The sequence below is a fragment of the Oncorhynchus gorbuscha genome, linkage group LG18 (genome assembly GCF_021184085.1).
Source record: "Oncorhynchus gorbuscha isolate QuinsamMale2020 ecotype Even-year linkage group LG18, OgorEven_v1.0, whole genome shotgun sequence".
NCBI lineage: Eukaryota > Metazoa > Chordata > Actinopteri > Salmoniformes > Salmonidae > Oncorhynchus > Oncorhynchus gorbuscha.
In genome coordinates this window covers 17126760-17141234 of record NC_060190.1, presented here as the reverse complement: position 1 = coordinate 17141234, position 14475 = coordinate 17126760, and the positions used below count along the sequence as shown (strand labels likewise).

General features: G+C 41.9%; 1 protein-coding gene across 2 annotated transcripts in view; it reads right to left on the bottom strand.

The window, feature by feature from the left end:
- Nucleotides 1–3925: 3925 nt before the first annotated feature.
- LOC124004184 (protein kinase C alpha type) overlaps nucleotides 3926–14475 on the bottom strand; it is a 220711-nt gene continuing 210161 nt past the window's right edge. For both annotated transcript variants that reach the window (XM_046312951.1, XM_046312952.1), the window contains one exon: nucleotides 3926–7767. In XM_046312951.1, coding sequence (XP_046168907.1) covers nucleotides 7597–7767 — 171 coding nt within the window. In that variant the 3' untranslated portion in view covers nucleotides 3926–7596. The remainder of the gene's footprint in view (nucleotides 7768–14475) is intronic.

Below are 14475 nucleotides of genomic sequence, written 5' to 3'. Positions count from 1 at the left end.
ACACGTCTGGCACTGCAGGATTGGAGTCCCTGGCGGCGTAGTGTGATACTGATGGTAGGCTTTGTTACTTTGGTCCCAGCTCTCTGCAGGTCATTCACTAGGTCCACCCATGTGGTTCTGGGATTTTTGCTCACCAGTCTTGTGATCATTTTGACCCCACTGGGTTAGATCTTGCGTGGAGCCCCAGATCGAGGGAGATTATCAGTGGTCTTGTATGTCTTCCATTTCCTAATAATTGCTCCCACAGTTGATTCCTTCAAACCAAGCTGATTACCTATTGCAGATTCAGTCTTCCCAGCCTGGTGCAGGTCTACAATTTTGTTTGTGGTGTCCTTTGACAGCTCTTTGGTCTTGGCCATAGTGGAGTTTGGAGTGTGACTGTTTGAGGTTGTGGACAGGTGTCTTTTATACTGATAACAAGTTCAAACAGGTGCTATTAATACAGGCAACGAGTGGAAGACAGAGGAGCCTCTTAAAGAAGAAGTTACAGGTCTGTGAGAGCCAGAAATCTTGCTTGTTTGTAGAGTCTGTGGAAGCACAGATCTGGGGAAGGGTACCAAAACATTTATGCAGAATTGAAGGTCCCCAATAACACAGTGGCCTCCATCATTCTTAAATGGAAGAAGCTTGGAACCACCAATTATCTTCCTAGAGCAGGCTGCCGGTCAAACTGAGCAAACGGGGGAGAGGTGCCTTGGTCAGGAGAACAAGAACACGTTGGTCTCTCTGACAGAGCGCCAGAGTTCCTCTGTGGAGATGGGAGAACCTTCCAAAATGAGGGACTATTAAATCAGACCTTTATGGCAACGTGGCCAGACAGAAACCAGTCCTCAGTAAAAGGCACGACAGACCACTTGGAGTTTGACAAAAGGTACCTAAAGGACTCTAAAATCATGAGAAATAATGGTCTGATGAAACCAAGATGAACTATTTGGCCTGAATGCCAGACTCACGTCTGGGGGAAACCTGGCACCATCCCTACGGTGAAGCATGGTGAGGGCAGCATCATGGTGTGGGGATGTTTTTCAGCGGCAGCGACTAGTCAGGATTGAGGGAAAGATGAACAGAGCAAAGTACAGAGAGATCCTTGATGAAAACCTGCTCCAGAGCGTTTCGGACCTCAGAGTGGGGCAAAAGGTTCACCATCCAACAGGACAATGACCCCAAGCACACAGCCAAGACAATGCAGGAGTTGCATCGGGACAAGTCTCTGCATGACCTTGAGTGGCCCAGCCAGAGCCCGGACTTGAACCCGATCAAACATCTCTGAAGAGACTTGAAAATGGCTGTGCAGCGACACTTCCCATCCAACCTGAGAGCTTGAGAGGATCTGAGGAGAAAAATGGGAGAAACTACCCAAGTACAGGTGTGCGAAGCTTGTAGTGTCATAAATCAAGGCTGTATTTGCTGCCAAAGATGCCTCTACAAAGTATTGAGAAAAGGGTCTGGTGTGATATTTCTCCAAATGTTTTGTTTATAAATTTGTAAACCTTTCTAAAAATCAGTTTTTGCTTTGTCATTATGGGGTATTGTGTGTAGATTGATGAGGAATCACTTTTAGAATAAAGCTGTAATGTAACAACATTTTGAAAAAGTCCAGGGGTCTGAATACTTTTCGAATGGACAGTATATCTGCTTGTTCACAATATTTGAATTTCATCCCTTGAATTGACATGAAATGAATGTAGCTCCTTCCACCTCATTGATTGGCCCCTGGCTGGTTGGTAAGATCCGCCAAAAAGGCTGCCCTTTCTGATAAGTTCTAACAGATCTGCCCATGACACCATAGTTCTTCATCAACACCAGCCTGTCCTTCAGTCTACCCAGCAATGGAGCTGATGATCAACCTACTCAGACATCTGCATAAGGTGGGTGTATAGTACTCACATGTCTGTCTATGTCTGTCCATGCCTGTCCATGCCACATCAAAGTTGATTTGACATCATGCACAGGATATAGTGTAGCGTACACAGTACAATAATTTGCTTCCACAAATGCTTTCACACAAACACAGATATGAAATTCTAAGTATTAAGTACACAAACATTACAGTAAGCAATTTGACACACAAACATTACAGTAACCTGCCTACCACAGCTTTTATAGTTCCTGTATTCTGTTTGTCTGATCTGGTTGCAAAGGTGTAATGACCTCATGAGTCCACATGGGAGAGGAGATGGAACCCTGCCCTAGATGGAACCCTATTCCCTATATACCCTGAGTGTACAAAACATTAGGAACACCTTCCTAATATTTAGTTGCACAACCTTTTGCTCTCAGAACAGCCTCAATGTGTCGGGGCATGGACTCTACAAGGTGTCGAAAGTGTACCACAGGGATGCTGGCCCATGTTGACTCCATGTCCATTGGGTGGTCTTCATACACACGGAAAACTGTTGAGGGTGAAAAAACCAGCAGAGTTGCAGTTCTTGACACACTCAAACCGGTGCGCCTGGCACCTACTACCATACTGCATTCAAAGGCACTTAAATGTTTCACCCTCTGAATGGCACTCATACACAATCCATGTCTCAATTTTCTCAAGGCTTAAATATCCTTCTTTTTTAAACCTGTCTCCTGCCTTTCATCTACACTGATTGAGGGGGATTTAACAGGTGATGTTTATAAAGCTTTCACCTGGATTCACCTGGTCAGTCTGTCATGGAAAGAGCAGGTGTTCCTAATGTTTGGTACACTCAGTGGGCTTTTGTCAAAAGTAGTGCACTATATATGGAATAGGGTGCCATTTGAGACACAGCCTGGGTCTGGGCCAGATAGACATTAAGTACAGGTTGAACGCTGTAACTGGAACATCTGCAGGGGCCTTCCTGTGCCAACCAGCTTGTAAATGAGAAAGCCAGCAGCTGACAAAGATTTTGATTGTGCCACAGAGTCCACAATGAAAAATTCAGCACCTCATTCTCACGCTTCTTCTGAGAGCTTCACTTGTTAAACTTTTAATGTCTGTACTCACCCCTTTTCCTCGCATATGATGGTAACCTTGGTTAAGGTTCATCACGCTTATCCAAACGGCAAGAGACACTTGGACTTCTGTTACTGAAGCTTACTGAGATCGTGGACATTATGTCATACATCTTGGTTGCATGTGTTGATTCCCGTAAGGGATCATAAATCAGGAGGCTTCATTTTTACCAGACATTTATGAGGAATGTTGTGACTGTGTTCATATAACAATTTACAACTGTACCAACTGTTAGTGAAAGTCGTTTCCTTGTTGTATTCTGTGCTCGTGCTGTTAGTGTAGATGGGTTGACTGTCAAAGAATCAGGCAAGGCCATCTGACATTTCCCCAAGCAAGCCATCTTCTCTTCCTCACAGCTAAAACCCCATTTCTGTGCCTTTTCATACTTTATTTGCTCAAATCAAATTTTCCAATGGTTTCATCAATTGCAAACTTCCCGTCCAAGTCAGCAGTGAAGGAGAGGAAACGGTGACAGCGGTATTGGGGTTCTGCAGGAAATGCATCTCTCAGAGTAAGACTAGAAAAACAAATACAATTTTGAGAACACTTGATGATTGTGAGTTGACAGAAATGTCACATTATTTTAAGAGTCTGTAACAAACCATGTTATAAAGCATTTATAAATTGTGTGTTCAACATTTATAAATCATTAGTCTTTTTGCCATTTAAAGTGAGCGCCATTTGTACTTTAGAAACACTTTCAAAATGTTTGGAGTGACCAGTGTAATTTCAAAAGGCACTAACATTTACAAATGTGGGAGTAGTGACTAATACATGGCGAGCAAACATTTTGTAAATGCCTTCTAAATGGTTTATTATGGACCGTAAAGTGTTACCCAGTATATTTAAATCGAGTAATGTCATTCCCAGGAACTAACCTTTTATAACAGTGGATTTTGATGAGTTGAGTTTGTTTAAGTAAAAAAGACAACAGCTTCCGAATAGCCATTATTTGTATTTTTTATTTGCATTATGATACAGTAGGTACAAATGACACTATTGATTACAAGGTAAGAAGCCCAGACTCGCTTTCAAAGGGTTTTGGGGAGGACGAACATACACCATTTGCAAAATACAATATATTCTTTCTTTTACAAGTCTATGTAGATATCTAAATCATTATGTACAGGGACAGAAGAAGCGCTTGGTTTGGACATGAATCAACAGAGAATGGGGGAGAGGTTAGAGACTGACTTTCTCAAATGGCATCCTATTCCCTATATAGTGCGCTACTTTTGACTAGGGCCTATAGACAAAAGTAGTGCAATGTATGGGGAATAGGGTTCCATTTGGGATGCACACGTAGGAGCTAAGGCAAAGGAAAATATAACACAGGATGTAAACGAAGGTGAAAACGAACATATTTGGCCAATTCTCTCCCCAGTGTGTTTTGGGAGGATGGGAAGGGGCAGGTGAGTTTCTCACACAAAACTGCTATCATGAACTGATTGGATCTTGAAGGAGAAGGGATGAGGGCTTTGTCAATAAGAGAATGGATCGATTGCCCAGGCACTGAGAAAGGGGGGAGGAATGGAAGGATGAACAGAGGAGATGAGCTACCCAGACAGGGGGTTTAACAGGCCAATAGGAGGAACGGGGTTGTTCACAGACCAATTATTCACTCAACCACACACACTCATTTATTCACCCAATCACTCATCAACCACCCATTTATGCTTTCCTTCCTTCTCTCTCACACACACACACATGTAAACACACACACTGACTGATAGGCACAGAGAGGTAAGGTAAGGGGTAAGCAGGCATGGTGTTGCAGAAGCGTCATACTGCTGCCCGGCTATAAAGCACAAAGGTAAACACACACGCAGGTGTAGGCTACTAACGTGACATAAAAATAAAAAAACTACAAGAACTCCCTCGACTGCCAAATTGACTGGCATCAGTACCATGTCGACATTATTTGAATTAGCATTCACTTAGCTACATATTTTCAGCGAGAAGCACACGGGTCGGACAGACGTTGTGATATGTGGCGTTGGCACACTCTCTTGGACTAATCACTAAGAGTCTACCAGGGAGAGACATCTGTACTCATCGGTATCGACAAAACATGTGTATTGACAACACATCGGTATTGACAAGATTTTGGTACTGACAAGACTTCGGTAATGACGCGTCATTGGTATGACTACAGCTAGTGCAACGGGTTCTATTGTCGGGTTCTGGCTATTTCAGGATTGGCACAGTTACAAGGTTAGGAAAAGGAGCAAAAGACGAGCAAAAGTCAAGGGAATTGTATAAATCCATCAACAGTTAGATGTGAAGATATGAATTGCTATGGTGATAATTCCGAGAAACATTCCTGAATTACTTGAGCAGAATCTATAACCCCCCCAAAAAAAAAATGTAAATTGTAATTTTTTATACGAACAAACACTAACGATAAGACGAAACAAAACCCCTTCACACTAGAGAGCAAGTTGTCCCGCTGGTCTAGTACAGAGACGTCTTTAAGAGTTCCCCTAACCGCATATCTGGAGTCAGATTTGCCCATAGTCTCCTAATTGTGAATGGCTTCGGTTCAGCTGATCCTGGATCTGTGTTTGGGCGGAGACTCCTTGCTGTCTGACCAGTGGCCTGGTTACTGGTACTGAGTATCATGCAGCATTTATATCATGATCACGTTTTTTTCATCCCTACCAACAACATGCAGATACAAGAGCCAGGCACACATTCAGTCAACTCACTCAACGATCGCATTCAAGAACATCGGATACGTGCGATTGAGATGAGAGCAAACGGAAAACGCTTGATAATATCTGCAAAAGACGTCCAGATGTTTCTCTCGGTTTGCTAATCCCGACCGACTTTATTACCTAATCGTTACAAAGTTTATATTTTGGGGTACTTTTTTTGTTTTTTTACATAGAAATATGTTAACCTATCTAACGTAATAAAATCACATTCAGTTGTTGGTATAAAAACTGCGAGATACTATACTTCTTTTTTTTAAATCACGCATGAATATTTACAAAAGAATTAATACACTGGTATGTGTTACATTAAAATATTAATTAGAACTAATTGGGGGGGGGGGTGCATGACATCACATTAAAGCAGAAAAGGGAACTAAACGTTTTAATAATGTGATACTCTAGTCAACATGGTTAGAATGGTGTTATATCCATGTAGAAGGGTATAAGCATGCAATAATACTGCACGGTTCATAGAGTAAGCAAACAATAACTCAACATCAATTTCATTTAGTTGCTACCTCTCAAACAAACAAAAAACAGAGTTCTAGGTCATTTCCTTCCTAAATCCTCAAAAATTTTCCCTCAGGAACTTAACTTTGAAGGACTTCCTCACGTCAAAGAGAATCATGGCCATTTTTGATAAGTGGGCAAACAGTGACAACAATGTTGGGAGGATAGTAAAAAGGTTGTCACAAAGTAGTGTTACTTGATCTCGACCTTTATACTTCTGTTAACCTGCGATTCTTGTGTTGGTGTTTAAAGAAGATGGGACTGTTGCACTGCCTACTTCCTCTAACCAGAACTTCTACTGCGTTCTGTCTGAATGTCCACTCACAGTTGTAAACCTAATGACAAGATAACCATACAACCTGTAGTTCAAGGTTCAAGATATCCCTGTGTAACTGTAATTTGTGTGTACAGATTCACGGTCTTAATTTGAGCCAGTTTGCTACAGCAGGAAAATAATCCTGCAGCTACAGGAAATGTGAATTATTAGGTGGAACCATAATTAATAGCCTTTTTTTAAAGGGGGTGATACATTTTTAAGGGAAAATAAAGTCTGACATTTCTAAGTGGAAATTACAGACTTCAAAAGCCTAAACGTCAAATACATTACACTTTTTAGTTTGCAATGCAGGAAAGTTTTCCTGCAATAGGGTGATCAAATGAAGAGCCTACATCTGTAGGTGCGTGTTATTGTTAGTGTGTCATGATATTCGTACTGGGTGTGTATTATTTGATGCATATTGAAACATAGGGGCACCTGTTATGACACATATTGAAATAAAATCTCACCAACACAAGGTAAGACTGTAAACAGAGTCTCCCTGTACTGATATATTTGGCTCAAACTCTGACCCAATATCTCAAAACAAGAGATGACGTTTGTAGTTCCCTTGGGTTTCAATGGAGACTAGTATAGCCAGTACAGGGTTTAACAAGTTAACCCTTCGCTCTAGAATCAGTTTAAAAAAAACTGGCATTGTTTCATGGGTTTTGTCCCCACACATCCAAAACAACAGGTCAGTCATCTCAATACATATCATGATTCATTTCAATAGGAGTTGATTTAAAATAATTGCCCATTCGAATACAAACAACAGGTGGGTGGGAAAGTATATCAACCCTACATACTCCTCCTTCCTCAAACCTTCATCCTCCCCCTCACCATAAACACACAGCACTTCCACTTACCAACTCCTCTCACTCAGAGCCCCAAGTCCCATTCCTATAGGACACATCATTAATACATTGATAGAGGAACTCAAAATGGTGGTCGATATCAGCGTCCACGTTATTGTTGTAACGTTGGACCAAGAAGCTGCAGTTGGTGGAAGGTTAGTACTAGGTAGGTAGCGGAGATAGGAAGGGGGGTCCGTGGTCCCCCCCTCCTCCTCATACGGTGTGCAGGGAAACCAGGGAGGGGTGCATGAACTGGGGATTGATGAAGGAGAAGCCTGAGAAGTCAGCTTGGTCGATGTTGGCGATGACCAGCTGGTCGGGGGGCGTGAGCTGGGGCTGGGTGCGCGTGAAGAACTTGTCGAAGTTCTCCGCCCCTTTGCCGCACTGCGAGGGAGGGATAGAAAGAGAGAGACAGAAAGGTTTTAAAATGGGAGGCGTAGGTGGCTGCAACTGTAACATACGGAACACACAATGGTAAGAAGAAATACATGTGCAAATAGAAACCGGGCTTGATTAGATATCCCTCCACCTCCATCGCCTGGTCTGCTAAACGAGAGAACGGAGGGAAAGACAGGACATTTCGCACCGGATACCGCTCTTTCTATTCCTATTCTCCCCCTCCTGTTCCCACGCTAACATCACATGACATGCTCTACATCCCAGTACGAGTCCCAAATGACATCCGATTCATTTTATAGTGCACTATTTCTGACCAGAGCCCTATGGGCCCTTAACTAGTGCACTGTAGAGGGAATTGGATGTCATTTGGGAGGAAACCCCAGTCACCTGGATTACAATGTTTTTTAATGCAACGGAATCCAATGGTTTTAAAAAGTAACATTGGCGTGCAGCTGTGAAACAGCAATCTGTACTGTACGAAGACGACTTTGCAAAGAGTCACAGAGGGAATTGAGGGAGATGATGTCAGGATCTCTACAGTCAAACACGTCTTAGTCGCTCCTGACCCGATAACCTGTTTGGATGTACAGTGGGGTCCGTAATTATTGACACACTAAAGTGTGGCTCAGTTGGTAGGGTTCGATTCCCAAAGGGGACCAGTATGAAAATGTATGCACTCCTTACTGTTAGTGGTTCAGGGTAAGAGAGTCTGCTAAATGACTCAAATGTAAATGTAAAAGAAAGATGAACAATAACGACTGTATAAAATTATTCAAATACTGAGCTATATTGTATGCTCACAAAAATGTGGAAATTATACTATTTTATACTAATAAAATTGCTCAGAAAAAAATGTTTTGTTTAACAAGTACAAATGGTCAAAGATCATACCCCCAAGACATGGTAACCTCCACTGTTATTGTAGTGGTGAGATGTATGAGGGTTTGATCATTGACAATATAACTTTCTCAATCATCATTATTCAGGACTCATTCAGGATTATCCGCAATCATGGTAGGATCCACATTCATGTGGAGGTGTTTAGAAACATATTATATTCTTATTCATAATAAAACGGACTCCAAAATGACACAATACATTTTTTACCATTCATTTCTATTGGGCACAAAATAATCTGAAACACAATCAAAACGAACTACAAATGCATCCAACAAGTTTGTAGAGTCACAAGCTTGATGTAATCATTGCATGCTATGTACCAAACACTAAACTATTCCTTTAGTTATAAGAATCTTTAGGGGTGTCAATAATTGTGACCCCTACCATTTAAAAAAATAAATATTACTTTTGAAACTAAATAATTTTCTCTGAGCAATTGTATCAGTATAAAATAATATGCATATCCCATTTCTTGAGCAAACAATAGTTTAATTATTTATTTTATGTAAAGTTTGATCATCTTTATCAAGAGTGACAATAATTTCGGAACCACACTGTATGTAGAGGTTTTACGTAACATCTGACCCCCACTGTATGTAGAGGTTTTACGTAACATCTGACCCCCACTGTATGTAGAGGTTTTACGTAACATCTGACCCCCAATGTATGTAGAGGTTTTACGTAACATCTGACCCCCAATGTATGTAGAGGTTTTACGTAACATCTGACCCCCAATGTATGTAGAGGTTTTACGTAACATCTGACCCCCAATGTATGTAGAGGTTTTACGTAACATCTGACCCCCACTGTATGTAGAGGTTTTACGTAACATCTGACTCCTACTGTATGTAGAGGTTTTACGTAACATCTGACCCCCACTGTATGTAGAGGTTTTACGTAACATCTGACCCCCACTGTATGTAGAGGTTTTACGTAACATCTGACCCCCTGTCAAAGCTGATTCCGTTGTGACAAATGGGAAGTTCACTTGAATCAAAATAGCAACAGCGGATTGTCAAAGCGTTAATTGGCGTGTTGACAAGAGCAGAGCAAAAGTTTGATCATCTTTATCAAGAGTGACAATAATTTCGGAACCACACTGTATGTAGAGGTTTTACGTAACATCTGACCCCCACTGTATGTAGAGGTTTTACGTAACATCTGACCCCCACTGTATGTAGAGGTTTTACGTAACATCTGACCCCCACTGTATGTAGAGGTTTTACGTAACATCTGACCCCCACTGTATGTAGAGGTTTTACGTAACATCTGACCCCCAATGTATGTAGAGGTTTTACGTAACATCTGACCCCCAATGTATGTAGAGGTTTTACGTAACATCTGACCCCAATGTATGTAGAGGTTTTACGTAACATCTGACCCCACTGTATGTAGAGGTTTTACGTAACATCTGACCCCCACTGTATGTAGAGGTTTTACGTAACATCTGACCCCCACTGTATGTAGAGGTTTTACGTAACATCTGACCCCCACTGTATGTAGAGGTTTTACGTAACATCTGACCCCCACTGTATGTAGAGGTTTTACGTAACATCTGACCCCCCTGTCAAAGCTGATTCCGTTGTGACAAATGGGAAGTTCACTTGAATCAAAATAGCAACAGCGGATTGTCAAAGCGTTAATTGGCGTGTTGACAAGAGCAGAGCAAAAGTTTGATCATCTTTATCAAGAGTGACAATAATTTCGGAACCACACTGTATGTAGAGGTTTTACGTAACATCTGACCCCCACTGTATGTAGAGGTTTTACGTAACATCTGACCCCCACTGTATGTAGAGGTTTTACGTAACATCTGACCCCCACTGTATGTAGAGGTTTTACGTAACATCTGACCCCCACTGTATGTAGAGGTTTTACGTAACATCTGACCCCCAATGTATGTAGAGGTTTTACGTAACATCTGACCCCCAATGTATGTAGAGGTTTTACGTAACATCTGACCCCCAATGTATGTAGAGGTTTTACGTAACATCTGACCCCCACTGTATGTAGAGGTTTTACGTAACATCTGACCCCCACTGTATGTAGAGGTTTTACGTAACATCTGACCCCCACTGTATGTAGAGGTTTTACGTAACATCTGACCCCCACTGTATGTAGAGGTTTTACGTAACATCTGACCCCCACTGTATGTAGAGGTTTTACGTAACATCTGACCCCCCCCCCCTGTCAAAGCTGATTCCGTTGTGACAAATGGGAAGTTCACTTGAATCAAAATAGCAACAGCGGATTGTCAAAGCGTTAATTGGCGTGTTGACAAGAGCAGAGCAAACCTCTGCTATTGAATGTGAGAAAAGGGGAGCCGCTTTCATCCTGACTGTAAAGACAGGGTTATCCAAACCTATCAATAGCATGGAGACGTATCAGGCGAGGGTGGTTGGATTAGCATTCCACAGCTAACAAGCCAAGGTCAACTCTGAACGCTCTGGGAGCATGGGTGTACATCTCATTTCTGTCATCTACAAGAAAACGTACATTATGTGATTGATTTGTATGCATGTACAGTATGACAGTTGTCAATGGAGTCAAGCCAGCATTCAGTTGTTTATTTCAATTGTATTGTGTACTTGAATGCAAAATGGGCAGAGAAATCGATTTACACTATACATTTGAGTCATTTAGCAGATGCCCTTACCCAGAGTGACTGGAGAATACGTCTGCTTAAGTATTTTGCATCCATCTTGAATGATTGTTACATGACAGTATGTCATTACATCTGAATAAGAGCAGCTGCTCTAGCCCTACGGCATTACTGAAGAACATTAGGGCGACTGGGACGCAAATGGCACAAAATGGCCGCCAACACCAAAAATACTGCTGTCAGTAGCTTCACACTTCTGACACCCTTTAAAGTGCCTGGCACTGTGGCTTGAACTTGTGAAGGCCTCAATTCTACTTCATGACACAATGTGCCTTCTAACAATTGATACGTGAAGGCCTGTAGAGTTTGGTGGACATTTATTTTCAAAGGCAATCTTCCCCAAAATGGTGGTTTATTTTGGAGGCTACTGGTAGGTTGCAGTGATTCCCTCTTGGGTTGGGTCTTAAGAGTCTAAGGATTGTCGCCAGTACCTTGGTTAATTGGGTAAATTCAAATAGATAACTCAAAACGCTTTAGGACCATTACATTGCTAAAGATACAGTCAAACACATAAAGTGACAATGGTAAATCTATAATAACACAAAAGTTCACAGGGGCATTACAAAGAGCAAAGGCAGTGGGGACTGAGGAATTAAAGACTTATTCTCCAACTTCACAGTGTGGTTCTGTGTTTACACCAGAAACCCTGCTGCACCTCTTCGTCTCGCTCTGTCCTCATCAGTTATTCCCACCTACACTGTGTGTGTGTGTGTGTGTGTCCTACTTAATGGGCTTTAAACCTCCCCAGGGACCTGGCAGGGAATATCCCTCCCTCTCTGTATCTCTCGCTGTACTGTAAGCCGGCATGGGAAAAGGATATGGTTTGATTCACATGACTTAGCAGAGACAAGCAGATGCAAGCTGTACTGTGCTGGCCTCGTTCCGCACCTGTAACAGGGTTGGTTATGCTTCCTCTTGCTACCGCAGAAATATTTACTTGGATGTTTATTTATTCAGATTGGTTAGTTGAATTTACATGTCAATAAGGTGTAATGCCATTGGCCACACTTGCAGATAGGGGAAGATTGGTGATATATTGACTCGAAATCTACATCAATCACCGATTAGGACACCTCAGAAATACACCCAACATAGTTGCTGGAACCATGCCCGAAAGGACAATGTGAAAGGTTAAAAAAACGAGCCAGCACGGTAATGTTTGGGTTGGCATGATAGTGCGAAAGTGTTTTTTTTTAACATGGAAAGCCTGGGTCTGGATGTGGAAGTTCTTTCTCCAGAGTGGAATTCACTATGGATTCCCTATGGAGGTCTACATTGTTGTACGTCTGTGTGTGTTCCATTGTGCTTGGAAAACCTCCATTGATTGGGTTGGTGTGGTCGTCTACACAGCACGCTGGTGGTGGTATGTGTCTGTTCAAAGTAGATAAGTCCCGTTGTCCTATATTCAGAGTTGGGCGGTGTATATATGTGTGTGTGTGTGTTCAGTGAGCCTGGGGGCTCTGACTGTACTCCTGTGTCCTCCTTGACTCCTACACTGACAGACAGGTGACACTGGCTCCCAGCCACCCACTGTCACTCTGTGTCAAGGCACAGTAGAACAGAGAAGAGGAAAACAGCCACAACACATATCAACATAGAAGAGAGAAGGCACATACGGATATGGTGGCATCTTTATGGCGCAAAACAGCACAGATCTCCTTGTAATACATATTGTGGAAGGAAAGGCGCAAATGAATTCACGCTGACAGATTACGATGACGTTTATGGGTTTTTGTACCAAACGACACCCCGAAACAACAGCATACTCCATTCTATAGACACAACGATGTGTGCACTCAAACACAGACCTCTTGTCAAACCGACCCCACGCACACACATCCTCGCTCTCAAGGTGTCCACAAAAGAGATGGATGAAAGGAGTATTGCACAAATTCCTTCCATCCCCCTCTTTCATCAGTCTCCTCGAATACGGTCGTGTCTATTTGGCTTGTTTGAACAATGGCCAGTCAGTCACACATCTCATGTTGATCTTGACAAAATCTCCTACACGTTTTCCAAAATCTTCCACTAAAGGCAATACATGTCTGTCCCACTTCTTTTCTCATCACCTCCTCTCCTCTTTTTCATCCTCTCCCTTTTTGCCTTTGAGACCTAACCCCCGTGTGCAAATGCTAATTCTATTAAATTAATTCAGGAAGTCAAGTGCAATTCCAATTCCAGGTTACTTCCTGAATTGACTGACTGTTGACCCCAATGAAATTGACTCAAACCTGCTGTGTAGCTTAGTTTCGTGGTGTTTAATGTTTGTTACAACGTCACTCATTGTACACACTACGTTGTGCTACTCTTAATGACAGATGGCATTGCTCGTAAACTACCGTTTGACGTACTTTGGGTATTTCTCTGTGTCACACACACAAAAAAAACCACTCGCACTCAAGCATATTAAAGGAATTCTATTTAGTATGATAAATGGTTGTCTGTTTCTATTAAAATACTTGCTGAAGTATTCTCTCTCCATTTCTAACTCTTCCTCTCTCTCTCTATCCTACCACAGAACAACCTCAGCATCTCACTGTTGTTTTGATGATCTTCTTACTAGTATCCAGTGCCTTCAGAAAGTATTCATACCCCTCAACTTATTCCACATCTTGTTGTTACAGCCTGAATTCAAATTGGATTACATATATATTTTTAAACGCATCTCTACACAATACCCCAATAGCAGTTTTGGCAAATGTATTGAAAATTGTATACAGAAATATCTAATTTGCTTAAGTTCACACACCTCCGAGTCAATACTTTGTCAGCGAATACAGCCGAGTCTTTCTGGCTAAATCTCTAAGCGTTTCCACACCTGGATTGTGAAACATTTGCCCATTATTCTTTTCAAAATGATTCAATCTCTCACATCAGTTGTTGATCATTGCTAGACAACTATTTTCAAGACGATTTAAGTAAAAACTGTAACACTCAGGAACATTCCCTGTCTTCTTGGCAAGCAAATTCAGAGTAGATTTGGCCTTGTGTTTCAGGTTCTTGTCCTGCTGAAAGGTGAATTCATCTCCCAGTGTCTGGTGGAAAGCAGACTGAACCAGGTTTTCCTCCTGGATTTTGCCTGTCCTTAGCTCCATTCCGTTTCTTTTATCCTGAAAAACTCCACAGACTTA